This window comes from Coenobita brevimanus, chromosome 8 (assembly GCF_032717465.1).
Source record: "Coenobita brevimanus isolate Jiangsu-jjx chromosome 8, ASM3271746v2, whole genome shotgun sequence".
Lineage (NCBI taxonomy): Eukaryota > Metazoa > Arthropoda > Malacostraca > Decapoda > Coenobitidae > Coenobita > Coenobita brevimanus.
The window spans coordinates 6,529,035-6,553,473 of record NC_136961.1 but is presented as its reverse complement, the minus strand read 5'-3'; the positions used below and the strand labels follow the sequence as shown (position 1 = coordinate 6,553,473).

The 24,439-nt window shown below is 41.8% G+C and overlaps 1 protein-coding gene across 1 annotated transcript in view; it reads left to right on the top strand.

The window, feature by feature from the left end:
- The window catches only part of LOC145406353 (organic cation transporter protein-like), a 135,925-nt gene that overhangs the window by 101,098 nt on the left and 10,388 nt on the right, over positions 1-24,439 (top strand). Inside the window, exon 14 of the mRNA XM_080277516.1 lies at positions 8,377-8,526. Coding sequence (XP_080133642.1) covers positions 8,377-8,526 — 150 coding nt within the window. The remainder of the gene's footprint in view (positions 1-8,376; positions 8,527-24,439) is intronic.

Genomic DNA, 24,439 nt, shown 5'->3' with positions numbered 1-24,439 from the left:
CCTAAAACATCGGGAATTGTGTTACAATACCGGAGGGAACTAAGCCCAAATCCTACCAGTGTCACAGGACCAGGAGTGTAAACCAACAATGAAACAGCGACAGGGCAATAGAAACCGAACAATGATTACAGTGACTACAGCAAGTGTGTAACTTGGCTCTAGTAATATAATACTTCTGCAATATAAGACCTATAGCCACACTACCTATTCCAACCACAGTGTAGATTTCCCTCAGAGCTACAGTGACTGATTCCCCTGTCCAACACCTTAAGTGCTGTTCATTGTACTATACTCTTTTATCCTGAACTATTGTCTCAACAGTACCCTGCGAGATACTGCTACTCCCAATCTCAGTACATGTTATATTATGATTGCCTAGATTCCTGTTTGTGACATCTACCTGTTCTGTATTAGAATTTACCAATCTACATGTAAGGTTGTTGCCCTGAGTTTTTGTGCCCTGTGTCTCTCTTAGTTTACTAAGCTCTGGTCTAGAAAGGGAACCCAGCTGCAGAATAGGCATTCAAGGGACAGGAAGCAGACCCTTAAACACCTAGCATAACAACCACCTTTGGGCGAGACTTCCTGCCTCCCTGAATCCAATACGATACGTCTGATAGCCGATCCAAAACAGTGTAAGGCCCATCCCATGGGCTCTGCAGCTTCGATGACTGTCCCTTCCTTCACTGAGGATTGTATTACCAAAATTGGTCACCATCCTTGAAGCTCACCTCACATGCCTTGGCATCATACTTGCATTTCATCACTTCTCCTTAACCCCTTAACCGCGGGGCGTCATTTTCGTGACGCTCGGCCACAATGGATCACACTGCGGGGCGTCACTTTTGTGATTCTGTGTTATTTTGAATTATCCCGGGCTCTCAAGTGGTGGCTTGTATCATCTATCAGTACTGCCAATGTCCAACACTAGTCAGCACTCCAAATATCATCTGTACTCCCATCCATTGTTGACATTTTAGAGATTTTACCCCCTTAGTGACTCCCCTCCCTACCTGCCCTCCATTACCCTGTCCTCTCACTTCCCACGCCGCGCTGCGCTATGCAAATTTTCCCCGGATTTTTCCACAGATTTCATCCATTGAAATAAGCCCTATGCCCTATACTTATACAAAATAATATATACCCAAAAAAAATAAGGTAAGTGATAGTGTTATACACCAGGAATTGGCTAATTATCACCTGACAACACCTCATGTGCATTCATTCGCTACATTACCACGGTAATTTCCCCTTTGAATTATGCCTTGTAATCGATGTCTGTAATAAAAATATATATCAGAAAGATAGGGAGAAGCCTAAGTGACATTTACATTCCCTGGAACTACATATTTCTTTATGTATTGCCGAGATTTTCTACCTATAAAAAATTAGCATGTAAGTTAGCAGCAGTCAGCCTCAGTGTCATTGTCAACCCTTCCCTTATCAGATAAGCCGCGGCATTTAGTTCTTTGTCCTCCGCTGTAGTGAAACCATGTCGCACTCGCACCCCGTCATTCCTGCCGCTTCTGCGCCTATTGCAAAGGGCCCCGTGACCTCTACCCCTAAGAAAAGTAGTGAGGGAAGCAGGAAAGGACTCTGCAGTGGCACGTGAACTTGCAGAATTGTCCATGGTGATGATGGACAGTGATTTTGACGATTCGGGTGAATCGTGTGATGAGCCGGGTGAGGTTATCGTGCCAGAAAGTGCTACAACGAGTGCTTCAGTGTCGGAAGTAGTCTCTAGCTCCAAGGGAAAGGAGCCGTTAGTGCAGCAAGGCAAGGAATTTGGGAAGGGAGTGAAAAGGCGGCGTGTTAGCCCTAGAACAATGCCCCCGCGTGACCCAGCCCGCCATGAGTCCCGAGTGCATTCACCTCCCCGTTCCCCAAGCCCCACTTCACTCATTTCTTCCTCATCATCGGCTGAGTTATCTCCGGAGTCTTCATCGTTGAGTCACCACCAGCATCAACAGTGAAGGCAGGCTGTAGAGGAAGAGGTAAATCAAGGACTGTGAAAAGTAGTGTTGTTAGTAGGGTAAGGGCTGCTAGTGCTGTACGGCAACCCAGGGTCAGTGGGAGTGACCTTGAATGAGATAAATCTGCCTCACAGCCAACCACCACCACCACCACCACCACCACCACCAGCCCTACACCGCCACGACAGGGAATCCTGGACGCCATCGTGTGGACGGAAGGGTCAGATTTTGTGCCTGAAAATATAGTATTTGATGAGAGCTCCTCAGGAGTTCAGCCTGCCATCACTATTGACGAAAATGCTGAGTGTGTGGACTACCTTTTGGCCTTCCTAGATGATGAAGTCATGCAGCATATATGTGATGAGACCATTAGGTATGAATCACAACGTGCTGCAAGTGGTACAGGTGCAGCCAAGATGCAACAGTGGTCCATGCTGGGAGTGCAGGAGCTGTATGTGTTCTTTGCCCTCATGCTTCTCATGCCACACTCCAAGAAGCATGAGTTGGAAGAATACTGGTCCGTGGACCCCTTACTACCCTCACCCACCTTCAATAAGTACATGGCCAGAGATCGCTTCCGGAACATCATGGGAAACCTGCACTTTGCTGACAACGATGTACCTTCCCAAACTGACCCACTCTGGAAGATCCGGGAGATTCTGAGCAGAATGAAGGATAAGTTTATGTCATTCTTCCACCCCTTTCAGAAGGTTGTCATTGATGAATCCTTGGTTTTGTTCAGAGGACGTCTTCAGTTTGTTCAGTACATTCCAAGCAAACACCATCGCTTTGGAATTAAGTTCTTGTACTGTGCGACTGTAAGACGGGGTACATCCTTGACTTCGTCATTTATTCAGCCAGCACTGTCGATCTGGATAAAACACACCCCCTTGGCTTCTCAGGCTGTGTAGTGAAAGTGCTCCTTGAAAAGTATTTTGGTGGGAATCATGTGCTGTATACAGACAACTACTATACAGCACCGAAACTTGCCAAATACCTTTCTGAGCACGGCATTGGCTCCTGCGGCACTGTCAAAAATAATCGTGCCCACTTCCCCAAATTCACAGAGGCAGTTACCTAGCAGCGAGGAGACGTGCACCTACGCAAGTCTGAGAAGATGCTGGCAATACGGTGGCATGACAAGAGGGTCGTGCACATGCTCACCACCATACATAAGGGGGAGAAGACAGACAGTGGGAAGGTCGACCGTAGGACAGGCGAACCTGTGATGAAACCTGATGCTGTGTTGGACTACAATATCAACATGCAGCTGGTGGACAAGTCCGACATGATGATTGGTGAGATCAACTGCCTCAGGAAGAATACTAGGTGGTACAGGAAAGTTTTTTGCATCTCATAGATATGACGATGCTGAACGCCTTCATCCTGTACAAGATGAAGGTCAAGCCACCCAAGTCCTTCTCCCTGAGGTTGTTCGCCAGGACTTGTGTCCAGCAGCTGGTGGAAAGATATGGTAGGGTGACAGCAGCAACTCCAAGGCGCCATCCAGTAACACTTCCCAACCGACTTGAGCAGAGGGCGTATATAGATCGGCACAGACTTGAGCTTATGCCTGCCACAGGGAAAAGGAAGGCTGCGATTCGCAGGTGTCAGGTGTGTGCACATACCACCCACTGCACACCTGAGCACAAACGCACCTCTTGGCAGTGTGCTGAGTGCCAGGTTCCCCTCTGTGTTACCTGCTTCTTCGATTACCACAGCCAGAAACAGTTCTCACAGTGCAAGTGTGAAAGGAGAATAATTTGGAAATAATGTGTAAATAATGTGTAAATAGCAAGTGAAAGCAATGGATGTTCAGTATATAAGATTGAACAGTGTAATATGGTTTTATCTTACTGAAAGTGACAGTGAATAACATAGTGTAAGTAAAATAGAAGGGTAAATATTGAAAATAGAATAGAAAATGTAAATACTAATGTAAGTAATTAGTAATATAAGAATATGAGTACAAATAATTTATGTTATAACAGTGAAAGTGAATCCGTGGCTCTCTACGTATTTTACTGAATGAAAAATTGAATGACTTCTGTGACAATAAACTAATACTACTGAAGGAAACTTATGGAGAAAGACTCCAGATATATATAAGTGTGATATAGTAATAGAAATATAAAGTGTGAGGGGTTTTATGAATAATAGATGACAGAGTACCAAGAGCGAACTAGCGCAAGTGCGATGATCAGACGCGCTCGTAATTTCCATTGTTTCCACAGTGTTTTGTTTTTGGAGTATGGATCCCAAACTACTTGAAAATCATAGAGTAGTGTTTATAGTGTTTATATCTGGGTGTGGTAATCATATTACGGGTTGTCGGGAAGTGTAAAGTGGAGACTTCGTTACCCAACTTCAGAGGTCTCCACAAGTCCTACGGTACCGACGAAGGCTCAACAAACATTCCAGGAGAAAGCTGAAGGTATGTGCCATAAGCATATGAAATTTTAATATTCTAGGACTAATAACTGATTTTTGGCAAATATTTTTTGAGAGTCTGTTGGAGCCCGAATAACCCCGCAGGACATGCAAAACATTGGTAAACATGCCCGCGGTGTAGGGGTTAAAACTTAAGGGCTCCTCGCACTTGATGATGTACCTCAGCCAAACTTTCCTGAAGATGCTTTGCATAGCTGGAGGTGTCTGCAGACAGCTCTTCACAAGATGGTCTTCCCATTAACAAGTCAATGGGTAAGCGTAACTCGTGGCCCAACATCAGTTTTGCAGGAGTGTAGCCAGTAGATTCATGGGATGCAGACCAATATGCCATCAACAACACAGGTAACTTCTGCTCCCATTCCGTTTGTCCCTCTACACAGTACATGGCCAGTTCTTGACCCAGGGTCCAGTTGAATTTCTCCACCATCCCATCTGACTGTGGCCTTAGTAGGGTGTCCTGGTCTTCTTGATCCCCAGTAACTTGCAGCACTCACAGAACCCAGCAGACTCGCAGTTTCTACCCTGGTCTGAATTGAGCTCTTGTGACACCTCAAAATGACAGAAGAACTGGTCAACCAACACATGAGAAACAGTCGCAGCCTCTCGATCAGTGATGGCATAGGCTTCTGGCCACTTTGTGAAGCAGTCCATGGTGACACATAAATATAGGTTTCCTCTTTCAGTGAGGGGCAGAGGTCCAGCAATGTCAACCGTGACTCTTTCCATTGGTATAGCTGAAGAGGGGTGCAATCACCTTTCTTGGGTCCCTTCTTGACACAACATACATCCCAGGCCTGACACCACTCTTCAACATCCTGACGCATGCCAATCCATTAGAACCTCTGCCACAGCCGGCTTAGAGTTTTCTTCACTCCCAGGTGCCCACGAATGATCAGGTTTTGGGACTCATCAAAGATCTTGGACCTCATCTTCTTTGGAACCACCTGTTGCCAATACTTGCTGAGGCCATCGGGTGTCTCCCACTGATGCTCCATTAGTCCGTTGGTCAAATGAAGAAGGTCCCACTGACTCCAGTAGCTCTTGGTCACAGTGCTTAACCTGAAAATTTGAATGTTTAGTTTATCTAACAATGGATATTTAGACTGCAGATGTTCATTAAATGTGCAGTTTCACATTGCCAGAGTAATTTCGTAATCAAACTAAGCCTGCAGGAAGGCATTCCTGTGTGGTGTACATGCCGTTATGTGAATGAAGGCTATTGTTGCTGCACTGCACCTCACTCTAAGGTTGCTAATGAAACAGTGATGTCTCAGACGAACTCTGAATTTAGTCTCCGAACATACAGTACCTTACGGTACGGTGAATGGGTCATGTCACGGGGTTTTTATAATATATCAATGTTTTTAAAATAAATGCTTAAATATTATTTAATTGATATTAATATTCAATAATACTGAAGAGCAGAGACAATGATTGTCTTGCTACATCAAGCAACGATTACTTTACGTTGGCTTGTGCGATTCTCTAAGAACGAGAATTTATAAACTTTCTCAACAGTACACAGCAGAGACTAATTACTCACAATTGCTGAATTAGTACTGTTAGCCTCTGGAGAAAGTTACTTCACCCCTGACAATAAATAACTAATAATAATAACAGGTTCTTGCCGATGCTTAACTCCTGGCACAACGGATTTTAAGTTAATACAACAAGACTGGTCTAAGTACCAGTTATGAATAGTAAAACGTCTATGCGAGCTAGGAGCTATGTGGGAAATAAGCTTAATTTGGAGAAATGAAACAAGATTTTACTTTACATTAAGCTCAAGGAAAAGAACTGTTAAATCTATTGATTACAAAAAAATAAATTTAACGTTACATTTCAAATCAAATCAATGAGACCGCACTCACTCACTCACACAAAAGCTAAATACTTATGCCTAGGAAAAAACACCTTAACTAAACTCTTAAGACTACAAAATACAAAAGGAAATACTATAGTCGATGAATACTTCGTATCACCCGAAGCTGAACTAAGGATGGGAGTACTGGATAACTGTCTCAGTGGAGTCTGGGTGCTAGCGACCTCTTCTCTCACACTTCTGGAGCACAGGACCTCTCTCCGTCAAAGCCACAACTAGACTGAATTCAAATGATGTATAGGCAGGACACACAAGCCACCGGAAGAAGGCGTGGCTAACGGTTGAGGCAAGCACGGGCGAACAATAAAGAAACAATTGTATCGCTCAGTAGAGCGCTTAGTGACGTGATTAAATCGGTCACTTTTGAAAGTGACGAATGTTTTGAAAAGTATACTCAGAAATGGAGAGAGAAACGGTTAACTGAGCGATACACAGTGAGTTTTCCACTAATAGTTCGTGGCTTCTCACAAAAGGGAAATGTCGCGAATTGATTCGTGACAGGTCAGACAAAGATACCAGTTCGTGTGAATTACAGATTTCATATTAACAATTCGGTATTTCTCTTGGGTTGGATTATCTATAATTGTACTAATTCATCATAATTTCATAAAAGGTCATGTTATATCTAATGCATTGGCAATTTTCTAAAAGCAGAACATCTAAGAAAATTTCCTAAAAATGCGGGACATTTTAGGCAATTAAAAAGGAGAGACAGGCGTAAAAAAAAAACGGTACTCTTCCGCCTAAAACGGGACCCAGGTCTCCTTAACCAAACACCACACCTACCATCACAAAAACGAGCATCACTGTTACTACCACAACTACCATCTCTACCATTACTTTGACTGCCACTATTTGGCCCGAGTTTTCCACTGATGTCAGTCCGTTTATGCGGTGACAGAGCTATATGCAAGATGAATGAATCCTGTTAGCCTTAAGAGGAAACGTGCACACAGAACCTGCTAAGCTATGGGGCGATTGTAAACGGAAGTATGAAAAGCAGGATAAACAAGCAGTAAAGATGAGAATAAAGCAAGAGTACCGGGCGAAGACTGAAACTGGTGAAAGTTGTGCTGAGGGAACCAGAAGACTTGGAATGCTGAAATAAATGAGAAGGATGTAGAAGATATGTGGCTATGAAATGGGGTATAACATAAGTATCTAAGTAGTATGTAATAAGAAAACAGTGAAAAGAGGCAAGAAGAGAAGTAATGGGCTAATGTGACATAGGTGTAACCTATTTCATATTTTTGAGCTGACTGAGAAGTTAGTGGTTAACTTTTATTTTCAGTACTTTAGATATTTATAAATCAGATCAGTCTTCTCCCTTTTACTATTGCACGAGTACATCATTTGAGCAATGGCGTTGCATTTAGTCGAGTACTATTTTGTAAATTAAACAATTCTTTAAGTTAAGTAATTGAGTTATGTACTAATCACATCTCGGGTTTTAGATGTTTAGAGCAGTAGCAAAGGATTCACGGAAATTCCGAAAAGCATTTAACCAAGAACATGAAAGTAGAGTAATGTAAGACCTCCAGTGGATCACCTTGATGGAACTCATACTGACAGCCAGAAAAAAAAAAAAAAATGCAATTAGAGGAAAGATGCCTCAGTATCTTCCAAGTGATAGATTCAGTGGCTTTAATAATACAAGAAAATAAAATAAGATTGGGTGATAGAGGGTGCGAGATGGCTACAGTTTATCAGGGCAAGTAACGAGGCCAAACTTCAAGCAATTAGGCAAAGGCGAATGAGTTTCCTGTGACAGGGTGTTGGCAAGGCTGTGCAGTTCTTGAAAACAGTAGGAGGTACCTCATCAGGACCTTATTCTGTATTAGTATTGATGTCAATGAGGTCATAATGCACCTCTTCTGAAGAAGCTTTACAGTAATGACAAAAGAAATTGAGAGTGAAGGAGATGGAGAAATAACAAAGGAATCGTCCAAATCAGAGTTAAAGGGGAATCTCTGAAAAACTAATTAAGGTTTATCAGAGAAAGGAACAATTCTCCATCATATCTGAAACACAAAGTAATACTTCAAACCCCCCATGTCCCAGAACGTGAAGTATCCGTGGGCTGTGTCGCTGGTGTTCGGTGCTGTATCGCTGTTCGCTGGCGTGGTGCTGTGGCCTCTGTGGGAGACCAAGGGGGCCAGACTGCCTGACACCATCACGGAGCTGGAAGGGGGTTATACAGAACACACCCAGGCCGAGCCGGCCAGTGACAGGTAATGGAAAGCTTTGTGGAACCTTTAGCTGTGATATATAACCAAACTTACAATCTATTCCTCTGACAGTCATTTAACTTTGCCTTGTTTTGAGCCAAGTTCATTAGGCGCTCCCGCATGTGCCTTCATCTCGAAAAAAGAGCACAAAATTTGTCCATGTACAGAGTGTACACAAATTGTTTGGGCGATTTCGTCCTCAAACGAATGTTTGAGAACATTATATAATTGCCCTTCATATATCTTCCGCAAACGAAGTAGAATTTTTATGTAAAGTAAAAAGATGACAAATATTATACAACCACATAGTAGCCACTGGTTAAGGAAATGTGTCATACATGGCAAACTGGCTATCGTGCGTTGGCCATGTTCATCAATTACAAGGACTCCACAAGACAAGGCACGGTGTAAAATGTAATTTATTGACAATGAGTCCATTACTTGGGTGTGAAGAAAATTATAGCTACGTATCACAGAAAAAGACTCTTGTGTGTCTATTCGAGCCCAAGGCCTAGAAGGGGATGGGTATGTTAAACAAATATGAAGAAAGAGGGGTACAGAAGTAAAGGAATTAAGGAAAGTGACATGGGATGAGTCAATTGGATGGAGCATGCAGGAGGATGACACGACAAGGGTTTGGTAACCCCCCCTCCCTGTTTTTTCTACTTTTTTTTTCTAGTGAAAGGACTGACACTTTAGGACAGGTGTATGTGAAGCGTATCTACATAAAAAGTGTAATGGATAAGGCTTGCGAGATGAAGCCATGATGTCGGAGGGATGAGTGCTATGAGGATGACTGTGTGGCCCATTTCGCCACATGCTGTTGAGTGTAGACAATAGCCGTCTACAACAGCGGCTATAGAACGACCAGAAAGGAAACTATAGATTAAGGCACAGATAGAAGGATAGAAACCATAAGAGGGCAGTTTGGAAATATAAGGTTTATGCCAGACTCGATCGAAAGCCTTTGAGATGTCAAGTGCAATGGCAAAGCTTTTGCCAAAGTTGCGAGAGGAGGATGACCGAGCCTGAAATGTAGGTGAGAAGATCGTCAGTGGATCGTCCCTGGCGGAACCCGTACTGACGATCAGAAAGAAGGTTGTGATAGGAAAGATGCTTTAAAATTTTTCTGTTAAGAACAGACTCGAAAACTTTTGAGACACAGGATGTTAAAGCAATTGGACGATAAAATAGAGGGTTGGGAACAGTGACCATTCTTTGGGACTGATTGAATGAGAGCAAACTTGCAGCAAGAATAGGTACAAGTTGAAAGACAAAGGCGAAAGAGTTTACCTAGGCAGGGTTTAAACACAGAAGTAACAGTTTCTGAGGACAACAGGAGGGACTGCATCAGGCCCATATGCCTTATTAGTACTGAAGCCAGTGATGGCAGAAAATACGTCAGCTGAAAAATTTTTAATGTAAGCCATGAGGAAGTCAGAGGGGAAAGTGATGGAGGAACAGCACCAGAATCGTCAAGGTGGAATTGGAGGAGAAAGTGTGAGTGAAGAAAGCTGCTTTATCAGTAGAAGAAATAGCTACAGAGCCTTCAGAGTAGAAAAGAGGAGGGAAGGATGATGAGGTAAAGTTGTTAGAAAGGATTTTGGCAAGGTGCCAGATGGAGCGGGAAGAATTCGAGTTGGAGAGTTGAGAGCATTTAGTATGGATGAAATTATTTTTAGCAGAGCAAAGAACAGACTTAGCACAATTTCGGGCAGAAACATAAAAAAGATGTGATTCACGGGTGGGTTGGCTCTGGTACGTTTTATTGGCCCTCTCCTTGTTGCAGACAGAATTAGAACAAGCATGATTAAACCAAGGCTTTCTTGCATTAGTCAAACGATATGAGAAAGAGATGTATGCTTCCATGCCCGAGAGAATACCTCCGTAATGCACAAGGCACACTCAGATGGCTCCCGTCATTTCTGGGAAAATCAAAGAAGTACAGCCTGAGGGCTTCCCAATCTGCAGCTCCAAAGTGCCACAGTCGATGTTTCTTTGGAGGGTCCACAGGCCGTACCGGAGCAATAGGACAGGTTAAGGTAATAAGGTTGTGATCTGAGAAGCCCAATGGAGAGAAAAGCTTAACAGTGTATGCAAAAGGATTAGTTGTAAGGAAGAGGTCAAATATGTTGGAGCTCTCTCCAAGGTGATCAGAGATATGGGTAGGATGCTGTACAAGCTGCTCTAGGTCATTAAGGATTGGAAATATGTATGCTTGTTCATCAGGTGGATCAGTGAAAGCAGAGGAGAGCCAAAGGTGGTGGTGAACATTGAAATATCCTAGAATGGAGATTTCAGAGAAAGGAGAAATGGATAGAATGTGTTCCATCGTAGAAGATAGTCAAAAAATTGTTGATAGTAGAATTAGGGGATAAGCAAACAGTGCAGATATATTTAGTCAGAGAGTGACAGGAGAGCCGAAGCCAGAGAGTAGATGATTCAAAAGAATCAAGTTCAGCAACACAAGAATAAGATAAGTCGTTGTGTACATATACACAACTGATTATGCAGAAAATAAGAGGATACAGCAAAGGGTTTGCTGTCATTTGCCTCAGACAGCTGAGTCTCTGGTAAAAAGAGAATGTGAGATTTAGAAGAGGAGAGGTGGTGTTCAACAAAGAGAAAGCTAGAGGAAAGTCCACGAATGTTGCAGAAATGAAGAAGTGAGTCAGAATGTGGTTCCAGGAAGCTCTTAGAGTCATCACCGGGAGAGGGGAGGATGGTGGGGGCATTTATGCCCCTCTCCCCCCCTCCCCCCCGGGGACTCCGAGGCTCTTTATGGCATTCAACAACTTCCCATCTACTCCATATATTCTTAATACATTCCACAATCCTTGTCTATCCACGCTGTCATATGTTTTCACCAAATCCATGAAGGTCGCAAAACAACTTCTTTCTCATCTCTAAAAACTTTTCCACTAAAGACCTAGGAATGAATATTTGATCTACACAACTTCTCTTTCTAAAACCTCCCTGTTCATCATCAACTAATTCCTCTGTTATTTCCCTAACTTTATCAATAAGTGTCCTACCATATACTTTTCCTATTACACCAAGAAGACAAATGCCCTTATGATCACCACATACTTCTTTTTCCTCCTTTTCCTTTGTAGATATGAATAATTATACCTGACCCAATCCTCCAGGACTCTACCTTCCTCCCAGGCCAATCTGAACATCTTCCATATCCATTCTACTACTACCTCTCCCCCAATCTTCAGCATTTTACCACACAGTCCATCAGTTTCTGGGGCTTTACCCATATTCACTGTCTTAATTTCTTCCACTGCTTCTCTCCTACTGAATCTTTCCTCTCCTCACACCTCCCTCCTCCTCCAAGCCATTCCCCACCCACTTATACTCTCATTGCTTTCATTCTCTATGTTCAACAATTCCTTAAAGTGTTCTCTCCATCTGATCACTTTTTCTCATTTCTCCGTAAAATCTACCGTTTTTATTTTTTCTCGATATACTTCTTTATATCCTGTCTAACTCTCTTTACCTCTTTCCAGAACATTCCTTACATCCCTCCACTTTACACTTAGATTCCTTCAAATTTCTTCATCCACTCTCCTCTTACTCTCTTGCTACTCTTTTCACCTCTCTCTTCCTCTCAACAAATAATTCTTTCTTCTGTCTCCAAACTTCCTCCACGCCCCCATTTTTCATCCACTTACTATATGCTTTCTTTTATTGCACAGCCTGTCACACCTTTTCATTCCACCATGCTGTTTCTTGCACCCCCTTTTGTACTCTCTTCTCCCCAAACACCACCTCACATGCTGCATGGATTTCCTCTGTGAACATCTTGGACACACCATCCACATCCCCTGTATGCACCAAATCGTATTTACCCAACCGCTCCTCCATTGCTCTCTTATACTCTGTCTTTTTTCCATCTTCTTGCAACCTTTCTACCCACCTTGTATGTACAGTAAGCAACAATAATCGTGTCGTGAAATTTGGTGAAAACATAAGCTAACGGGCTAAGCGTCTGGTACATTACGCCGTCTGTCATACGGACGGTTCATAATGTTTCACGAGTTACATTTAATCTTCGGACAAAACCGCGACACGACTACTGTTGCTCACTGTACTACTTCCTCCTTTCCTTACCTGCACCTACTCCTTCATTTCTTTTGAACCTTGACTTTCACCACCACCAAGTGGTGGTCAGAATGTCCACACCCCTAACGTCTGTATACTCTTGCATCCATTATACACCTTTTCATTCTATCATCCAGACACACATAATCTGTCATTGCCTTCCGCTCGTTCAGTTCACCAACCACCCTATTCATCACTCGCCATGTACACTTGTGGATCATTTCGTGCCTGAAGAGGGTATTGGCTATCACCAACCCCCTCTCGTCACAAAGGTCCACTAGTGCACTGCCATTGTCATCTGCTTTTGCAGGCACACCTCACTCACCAGCTACTCCATCCACCTTCACATTCCTTAGTTTTCCATTCATATCTCTACTCAAAAACAGTCTCCCTTTCCTTTCAGACTTTTCCGTGCACACTTCCACTTTCATTTTGTCCAGAACTCTTCTTTCACTCTACTTACACTACCTTGTGCTGGCACACACACACACACAATTACGCACATTTGTAGTCCTTGAGCCAACGGATCCATACTCTCTTATAATCTCCTTGCATCTCTTGCACATAATCCAAAATCCTTCATTTGCCCTCTCATTCTCACCTACTCCCGCACATATACCACATCCATTATCCCATTCTCTGACAGTCTCACCTCTCCATTGTATCTAAGTTATTCCATATACATCCTCTTTTGCATCCTCAAGCACATGGACAATTTCTCTTTCACCTCTTCACTTTCACCCCCCACATTCCATGTCACAATCCGTACCATGTCCTTTGTTCCGTTCTTAGCCATCACCTGTTGTTCAGTCCTTTTCCGAGAATTCTTGTTCATATTTTTTATTATTTGTTTTCCGGGACAGAAGAGAGAGTTATATGTAGAGAATAAGAGAGAGATGAAAAATTTAGTAAGAGAGAGAGTAAGAAGGGAGTGGATGAAGAAATTGGAAGGAATTTGAGTGTAAAGTGGATGGAATGTAAGAAAATGTTCTGGAAAGAGGTGAAGTTAGTTTGACTGGATGTTGATGAAGTTAGTCAGGGAGTGAAAGATAAAAATGGTAAATTACTAGTGGAGAAGGGAGAAAAAGTGAGAAGATGGAGAACAAAGTCATAGGAATATTTGAACATAGAGAATGAAAATAATGCCAGTATAAGGGGCTGAGGAAGGGCTGGGAAAAGGAGAGATTTGAGAAGAGAGGAAGAAATCAGTAGGATGGAAGTTGTGGAAGCAATGAAGGAAGTCAAAATGAGGAAAGCCCTAGGAATTGATGGAGTGTGTGGTGAAATGCTGAAGCCTGAGGGAGACATAATACTAGAATGGATGTTGAAGATGTGCAGATTGGCCTGGGAGGAAGATATAGTCCCAGAGGAATGGAAGTCAGGTATAATTATTCCCTTGAACAAAGGAAAAGGGGAAAAAGAAATGTGGTAATCATAGGGACATTTGTATCCTTAGTGTAATAGCAAAAGTATATGGTAGAATACGTACTAACAGAGTTAAGAAAATAACAGAGGAATTAGCTGGAGAAGAACAGGGAGGTTTTCGGAAGGGAAGGGGTTCTTAGGTCTTTAGTGGAGAAGTTTCAAGAAAAGGGAAAGAAGTTGTATGCTGCCTTCATTGATTTGGAGAAAGCATATGACAGGGTGGACAGACAAGGATTATGGAAAGTATTAAAAATGTTTTGACCAACTGGGGAATTCTTGAATGCCGTGAAGATTACCTATGACGTTGCTAAGGCTGCAGTGCGTGTGGACAGTGAACTGAGTGAATTTCTCTATTTGAAGGTTGGAGTGAAACAGGGATGTGTCATGTCTACATGGAAGTTCAATCTGTATAAGGGTCGGGTTATAAAAGAGATCCAAGGTAGTGCAGTGAATGTTGGAACAGCCCTAATGAGAGAGGGCAGTGTGTGGAAACTCCCTGCACTGTTATTTGCGATGATACTCTGTTGTTAAGCGAAGACGAAGAGCTGCAAGGCTTGGTGAATAAGTCTAGGAGAGTGTGTAAGAAAAGGAATCTACAGGTGAATGTAGGGAGTAGTAAAGTTAAGGTCTTCGAGAGAAATGAAGTCACTGAATGTACAGTGAGGTTGGAAGAGGATATGGAGAATGTCAGGGCATTTAAGTACTTGGGTAGTGTGATAAATAAAGATGGAAGTTAAGAGGATGAAGTGCTTGAAAGGGTACAACAAGGAAGAAAAGTTGCTGTTCTTTGAAAGCAGTGATAAGAAACAGGGAAGTGAGCATGTAAGTGAAAAAGTTAATTCATGTCCGTATTGTGCTACCAACTCTAACGTATGGAAGTGGAAATTGGACCTTGGAGGGACAGAAGCCAAGAGTGAGAGCAGTGGAAATGAGTTATTTGACATAAGCATGTGGAGTCACATGGAGAGACAGACTGACAGATGAGAAGGTGAAGGAGCGTTGTGGTGTGGATGTGGATGTGATAAGAAGCGTTAGGAGAAACACACTGAAGTGGTTTGGCCATTTGGAGAGGATGGCGAGCGAGAAACTGATGAGGAGAGTGTATGTCAGTGATATGGAGGGGGAGAGAGGGAGGGAGAGGCCAAGGAGGATGAAGTGGAGAGGTATATGAGATAGGAGGGTGCGAGCTGGGAGCAGGGCAGTGAAATGGCGGGGGACAGGGGACATGGAGGCGATTTGTTTGTGGCCACCCCTTACGGGATTAAGGCTTTTGGCAGCAGATTGATAAATGTTTTCCGGAGAGGGGCACTAAACCTTCCTCCATCCCACTTGTTGTCAAGTAGGGAACACGTGCTGTTTGGTTACCACCCAGCGTTCTAAATGATTTCCTGGCTTACATGACAGTAATAATAATAATAATAATAATAATAATGATAATAATAGTGGTAGGTGAGGGACCCATCATCCACTCAACACAGTGTTGCCTTATTGTCTTTACACTGAGTTACAAGCCAAATAGTTTCCTGTACCCAGGAAACCATTTACTACTCTTGGTGTTAATCATATAACCGGGGTTTTCGTCCGAGTTAAGTGTCCCCTAGATTCCCCTATCCAAAGCAGTTAATTATGGCAAACGTTTCGGAGAGCCTTGGAGGGCCCAATACCTACCCATTGCCTGAACCAAATGGGTTGATTCGCATGGCCTATGTGGAATGTGAGAGGTGTGAATGAGGAGAGTAAGAGGGTGGATGTGGTGAGTGTGCTGAAGAGTGCGAGATATGTCGTGATGGCATTGCTTGAAACAAAGATGAAATGGTGTGAAGTGGGAGTGGGAGGGTGTAAAGTGAGTAAAGTTGGGCATGAATGAGTGAGGAAGATGCAAAGAAAATGTTGCTTTGTTGATGAATGAAGCGTTGCAGAGTGGAATGAGAGATTACAAACGTGTCAGCTCGAGATGTATGAATGTCAAGTTCAAATTTAAGAATGTGAAAGTGACAGTGATTGTAGCGTATGCACCGTGTGATGACAGGAGTGAGAGAGTGAGAGACAGGTTTTCGGATGAGCTGGATGGAGTAGTAGGAGAAATGCCTGGGAGTTAACAAGTAATTGTAATGGGGGATATGAACGGTAGAGTAGGCACTGGTCCTGTGAATGATATAATGGGTAATAATGGAGTACCAGAAGATAATGATAATGGAAAGCAACTAAAGGACATGCGACAGGAGGGGAGGTTGTGCATTTGTATTTCTTATTCTAAATACAAAGATGCACATAAATATACGTGGTATAGAGGGAATGGATATCATGTTGAAAGGAGCCTAACTGATTAGGTGCTCGTAGAGAAACCGATGCTAAGTAGTGTTGCTGATACGAGGGAAGTGATAGGAAAATGTTGTTTGTCATATCATATGATTGTGGTATGCAAGATCAAGCTGAGAGGAGTGAGGTGGACCAAAAGAGAGAGGAGCTCTCAGGGAGAGAGACCGAAAGTCGAGAAGCTGAGGATCAAAGAAGTGGCAGACGAATGCAGGGACAAAGTAGAGGAGGAGGTAGAATCAGTGGATTGGAATTAAATGGATCTGGACAGCTTGTGGAATGTATATAGGAACTGCTTAGTTAGGAATGCTAAAGCGGTCTGTGGTGTGGCAAGAATAACAATAAAGAAGAAAGGTATGGCATGGTGAGATGAAGAAGTTAAGAGAACAGTAGAGGAAAAGAAGAAGTTGCTCGAGCGGATACAGAACAGGGTTTCAGTTGAATTAAGAAATGAATACTCTGAGATCAAGAAGCACGTAAAAAGAAAGTGAAGAGGAAAAAGAAGGAGGTGTAACTGATGATCTAGGAAGAGAAATGAACTATAATTACTTTCAAAATAGGAAGATATTCTGGAAAGATGTGCGGCAATGTAGCAGTAACTGAGGAAAGAGATGTGAAAATGTGAAAGATGTAAGTGGTGGATTATTAACCCATGGGGATGAAGTGGGGACCAGATGGAAGAATATTTTGAAAGTCTGATGACTGGGAATGGAGAGAGCAGAAGCGACTGTTAACATGGTTGGTTTTGGGGGTGTACAGAGAAGAAATGCGGTGCCAGGAATCGTGGCACATTCAAAGGTGAAAAACGCTGAGAGCTGCTGAAAAGTAGGAATGCAGCTGGGGTTGATGAGGCGTACGCAGGGATGATTAAGTGTAGTGGAGAGAGCGGAGTGAAATGCTTGTTGGAGATTATTATGTAAGAGTCCATGGATGAATGAAACTGATGCAGTAGAGTCGAAAAAGGCAGTGATTGTACATTTGTACAAAAATAGAAGTGTACGAAGTAAGTGCAAAAATTATCACGGTATAAGCCTATCGAATCTGGTAGGGAAGGTCTATCTATCTATCTATTGCCAGACGCCTTAATCCCGTAAGGGATGACCACAAACAAATCGCCTCCATGTCGCCCTGTCCCCGCCATTTTACTGGCCTGTCCTCAGCTCATACTCTCCTCCCTCATATACTTCTCCACTCCGTCCCTCCATCTCATCCTTGGTGTCCCCTTCCCTCTCCCCTCCACCTCACTCACATACACTCTCCTCGTCAGTCTCTCACTCTCCAACCTCTCCACATGGCCAAACCACCTCAATGTGTTTCTCATAACACTTCCTATCACATCCACACCCACACCACAGCGCTCCTTACTTCCTCATTTGTTAGTCTGTCTCTCCATGTGACTCCACATGCTCCTCTCAAATAACTCATTTCCACTGCTCTCACTCTTGACTTCTGTCCCTCCAACATGGTCCAGGCTTCATATCCATACGTTAGAGCTGGTATCACAATACTGTCATGTAGTAAGTTTTTCACGTCCATACTCACTTTCCTGTTTCTTATCACTGCTTTCAAGGAACCAGCAACCTTTTTTCCTTGTTGTACACTTTCAAGCACTTCACCCTCTAAACTTCCATCCATACTCATCACTCTACCCAAGTACTTAAACGCACTTACATTTTCCATTTCCTCCTCATCCAGCCTCGTTGTACATTCACTGGCTTCACTTCTTTCGAAGACCATAACTTCACTCTTCCCTACATTCATCTTTAGAGTCCGTTTCTTACACACACTCCTAAACTCACCCACCAAGCCTTGCAGCTCCCCTTCGTCTTCAATTAACAACACGGTATCATCTGCAAACAACAGTACAGGGAGTTTCCAAACACTACCCTGCCTCACTAGGACCGCTCCAACATTCACTGCCCCACCTTGTATCTCTTTTATAACCCCATCCATATACGGATTGAACAACCATGGAGACATGACACATCCATATTTCACTCCAACTTTCAAATAGAAAACTTCACTCAATTCACTATCCACACGCACTGCAGCCATAGCACCCTCGTACATACTCTTCACGGCATTCTATAACTTCCTATCTACTCCATATATTCTTAATACCTTCCACAATCCTTGTCTATCCACCACGTCATATGCTTTCTCCAAATCCATGAAGACCACACACAACTTTCCCTTCTCTGGAAACTTTTCCACTAAAGATCTAAGAATGAATATCTGATCAACACAACATTTTCCCTTCCGAAAACCTCCCTGTTCTCCTCCAATTAATTTCTCTGTTTTTCCCCAAACTCTGTCAATAAGTATCCTACCATAACTTTTCCCAGTACAATAAGCAGAGAAATGACCCTACGATTATTACATACTTCTTTTCCCCTTTTCCTTTGTACAGGGGAATAATTTTATCTGACTTCCAATCCTCCGAGACTCTACCTTCCTCCTAGACCAATCTGCACATCTTCCACATCCATTCTGTCACTATCTCTCCTGCCTGCTTTAGCATTTCACCACACACGCCATCAATTCCTGAGGCTTTCCCCATTTAAACTTTCTACATTGCTTCCACAACTTTCATCCTACTGATTTCTTCTTCTCACATCCCTCCGTTTCCCAGCCATTCCTCAGCCACTTACACTCGCATTACTTTCTTTCTCTATGTTCAACTATTTCTTACACTTTTTATCCCTTCTCCACTAGTAATCTACCATTTTTGTCTTTCACTCCCCAACTAACTTTTTTACCACCCTGTCTAACTCTCTTTACCTCTTTCCAGAAAATTTTTACATTTTCTCCACTTTACGCTCAAGTTCCCTCCAAATTCCTCATCCACTCTCTTATTACTTTCTCTTACTAATCTTTTCACCTCTCTCTTCCTCTCTACATATAAATCTCTCTTCCGTCTCTCAACTACTTCCACGCCCCCGTATATGGAAGAATTACTGTACAAAAAGTAAGAGAGATATGAGATATACTCCTTAGTGACGAACAGAGTGACTTAGAAGTGGCAGATGATGTGTGGATCAAATATTTGCAGCATGACAGATAGTGGAGAAGGTGTGTGAGGAGTACTATGGATCTGGAAAAAGTATACAACAAAGTCGACGGAGAAGGAGTGTGGAACGTTTCGCGCATGTACTGTGTAGATGGTAAACTGCTAGATGCTGACAAGAGTCTTTATGATGGTAGTGAGGAATCTAAGTGATTAGTTCAGAATCAGTGTGGGCGTGCAACAAGGTTTTCAGTACACACACACACACACACACACACACACACACACACACGCATACATATATATATATATATATATATATATATATATATATATATATATATATATATATATATATATATATATATATATATATACAGTATATATGGAGTGATGAGAGACGTCAAAACATGAATGAAAGAGAGAGGGATGGCGTTGGTAATGAATGGTGATGGATAGAATATTTCAAATTTATTTTATGCTGATGATGCAGTACTACTTACAAAAACCGAACAAGAGCTTGATAGACTAGTGTAGAGTAAAATGTGCCTTGAGAGTAAAATGTAGAAAAGAGTAAAATGATGGTTACTGGGAGTCAAGATGACCTCCAGTGCAATGTAACAGTGAATGGAGAGAGACTGGACTTGGTGAGAGAGTTAAAAAACCTGGGTACAGGGATAGCAAAAAGAGGAAAATATGCAAAAGAAGTGGAAAGCAGAGTGACACAAGGAAGGAAACGAGCTGGTGCTATGAAGGCCTAGATAAAGAACAGAAGCCTGAGTGTTGCAGCTGTGCGAGGCTTACATGATGGAGTGTTAGTGCCAACTTTAACATATGGATGTGAGACTATGGTGTGGCATGAAAACTAAAAGTCAAGAGTAAGAGCAGTGGAGATGGAACTGCTGAGGAATGTATGTGGTGTACAAAGAGTGAATAGGATACGGAATAATGTGATTCATGAAGGATGCAATGTGAGGAAGTCTGTAGACACCAGAATCGAAGAGAATGTACTGATATGGTTTTGTCATGTGGAAAGAATTCATGACAATAGAGCTGTGAAAAAGATATATCTAAGAGAATATGAAGGAGAGAGGAGACGAGGTAGGCCAAGAAGACTGAGGGATATGGTGGATAAATGTGTGAGGAAAAAAGGTATAGAAGTTGGCAAGCCTAAGGGATTGACAAGTGACAGAGCTGGCTGGATGAATTATCTGCGGATAAGCACGTAAATAAGGTTTAGGCATCCCTTTTTAACGTGACATCGTGAGAATTGGCTCTTTCAGACTGCGGATTGGCTCTTTCAGATAGGTATATGTGAAGCTGCAGAACGTGGTGAATTTTGTGGCCTATATGATACAGCCAGGATTCCGTGGGCTTGAAGAATGAGAGAATGGAAGCGTGGCCTATTGAATTGGACAAGTAGGCTGGCACGACCTTGCTACTCCTCACCCTGCCCAAGTGTGGGAAAGTAGGTCCGGATGATGATGATAATGATGATGATGATGATAAATGATGATGATGATGATTCTAATAATAATAATAATAATAATAATAATAATAATAATAATAGTAATAATAATAATAATAACTGGAAAGCACTCAGACAGCGCATACCTCCGCCAATGCCATTACCATTAAAAAAGATTCAGATACGGATCCGTGGAGATTGGATCCGGATCCGCCCAAAAATTTAGTTAATTCTTTCTTGGCCCATGGCCCACCTGTTCTCAAAATATATTTGAAATTCATTGAGAACTTTTGGAGATATTTTGCTGAATACTCCAAATGCGGATCACGATCCGCCCCAAAATTCGATTACTATTTCCTTGGCCCATGGCCGAACCTTCCACAAAAATTTCATTGAAATTCATTAAGAACTTTTGGAGATATCGTCTGGACAGACAGACAGACAGACAGAAAGACAGACAAGCATAGGTGAATACATAACCTCCTCCAAATTCGTTGGCGGAGGTGGTAATAATAAAAAAAAATAAATAAATAATAATAATAATAATGATGATGATGATGATGATGATGATTATGATGATGATGATAATAATAACAATAATAATAATAATAATAATAATAATAATAATGAAAATAATAACAATAATGATAATAATAAATGATACCAATAATAATAACAATAATAATAATAATAATAATAATAAAAACAACAATAATATTAATAAATAATAACAATAATAATGACTAATAGTAATAATAATAATAATAATAATAACAATAATAATAATAATAATAATAATTATTATTATTATTATTATTATTATAATAACAGCATTAATAATAATAAATAATAACAATAATAATAATAATAATAATAATAATAATAATAATAAGTGGTGCTAGGCACATCAAACCACTCTCGACAGCAGTTATTTTATTGTAATTTAATACTGACTCGTTTCTGCCATTTAGCGTCAGTACACATAAAAGTTTAAGGTAATGGCGCAAATGTTTTAAAGTTACGCCCTCTGAAAATCTGTGATCTTGCGTTTCAGCTTTCAAGGTCATTTAAAGCCAAAGGTCATGCTGCCAAAACAAAGCCCATATGAGGCTTTCTGTGTCTTGGTAATAGTAAATATATCTTCAACGATTTCGAGTTATTGCCCCCTGATATCCGTAGCCTTGAGTTTGAACTTTCAAGGCCACTGAATGTCAAAGGTCAAGGTACCAATTAAAAACCCACATGGGATTTCCTACATGCTGATAAGAGTATCTCTCATCTTCAACCAGTTTCGAGTTATGGAATATGGGTGACCTTGAGTTTGGTCTTTCAGGGTCATTCAAGGTCAAAGGCCTTGGTACCAAATGAAAGCCCATATTACTAGTTCCTGTATGTTCGGATAGTAAATATCTCTATCACCAACCGTATTCAAGTTACAGCCCTCTGAAAATCCGTGACCTTGATTTGGACCTTTAAGGGTCATTCGATTATCTCCAAAATGTAATCACTATCTTTTGGGAACAGTGCCCACATATCCTGAAAGTTCTATGTAATTTCATTTAGCCATTTTCCCGTAATGTTGCTAACAAACAAACAAACTTGATCAAAAACAATACCTTGCAGTCTCCGTCCGGGCCAGATAATAATAACACTGTGCTGTTTTTGATAATGATGATCTTTGCTACTTGGCAAATGAATGTGAAAACTACTGCTGAAACTACAGTATGCTTGTTGAAGCTGTGTTTATTGTCATCTGCTCCAAGGTCCATTGAGAAGTGATGTAAAGTAAGGAAACCTGAGAAAGGTGAGGAGAGGTGGTGTAAGGTGATGAGACCTGAGGTGAGGAGAGGTGAGGGGACCTGAGGTGAAGAAAGAGAAACCTGAGGTGAGGTGAGGTGAGGTGAGGTGAGTGGACCTGAGGTGAGGTGAGCTGAGTAAAAAGAGATGAGGTACTGTACGAGGAAAGGAAAACGGATGCAATAGGAGGGAAGAGGAGGGATGGGAAGATTGGGAAGGGAAGCTCGTGCCACTGCAGGGTAAGTTTTGGGACGTCATATATATATATATACACACACACACACACACACACACACACACACACTCACACACTGCATACAGGGTGGTGCAAAAGTAGGTTGACATTACAGAGACCTGCCAGGAAATCAACACCAACCTGGACCTATGCAATACTGTGTGTCGAAGTGTGGCTGACAGACTCCAGAAATGTGTCACAGGTGAGGGCGGACATTTTGATCACTTACGAGACTAAAAGTGTCTTTTGTGTTGGAATAAATGGTAAATGTCAACCTACTTTTGCACCACCCTGTATATGTTACAGGCAGACTGTGTAATCAGTCATTTCATGAAATGCCTAGTCAATTCTTGAAGTCAGCCAAAATTGGGATGGGTTAACTTGGGTTAGGTTAATTTAGGCTAAGGTAGGTTAGGCTGGGATAATTTAGGTTGAGCTTAGGTTAGGTGAGGCTAGGTTTGGTTAGGTTAGGTTAGATCAGATTAGGTTAATTTAGGTGAGCGTAAGTTCATCAATTGACTAGGCATTTCACGAAATGACTGATTTCACAGTCTGCTTGTAACATAATTATCTATCTATCTACGAGTCTATCTATCTATCTATCTATATATATATATATATATATATATATATATATATATATATATATATATTAGTATATATACTCTGTGGTACAGTGGTATAATGTGCGTTTCGTACACGGGTGAACCAGGGTTCTCGCCCCGCCAGGGTTATAATCTTTGGGAGTGTTCACCCGGCCACGTACTGCATTGGCGGACACAAGGGGTGCTGTGGTTGAACAAGTGTCGCACACTATAAAGTATGCTTGCACCCAATCGAGTTGCGCGGGCCGATTACACTTGGTTCACAGACTACACACACATCCAAAGCCACTCCAACACTACAATTAACTTACAAGCACTTCTCACTCTACATACAATCTCTACCAGACAGCCTAAGCCACTTGGTAGATACATTGGCTGTATCGTCCCGACTTCGGTCGGAATAGGCCGGTCCTGCAGTGGACACTCAAACAGCTGATAATGATGATGATGATGATATATATGTTACAGGCAGACTGTGAAATCAGTCATTTCTTGAAATGCCTAGTCAGTTCATGAAATGAGTCTAAATTGGAATGGGTTAATGTAGGTTAGGTTAATTTAGGCTGCGTTTATGTCACGCTGGGATAATCTCGGTTAAGTTTAGGTTAGGTTAGGTTACGCTGGGTTTGGTTAGGTTAGCTTAGGTTAATTTAGATAAAAGCTTAACTTAACTTACGTTCACCTAAATTAACCTAATCTGACCTAACCTAACCTAAACAAACCTAGCTAACCTAAGCTTAACCTAAATAATCCCAGCTTAACCTACCTTAGTCTAAATTAACCTAACCTAAGTTACCCCATCCCAATATAGACTGACTTCAGGAACTGACTAGGCATTTCACGAAATGACTGATTTCACAGTCTGTCTGTAATATATATATATATATATATATATATATATATATATATATATATATATATATATATATATATATATATATA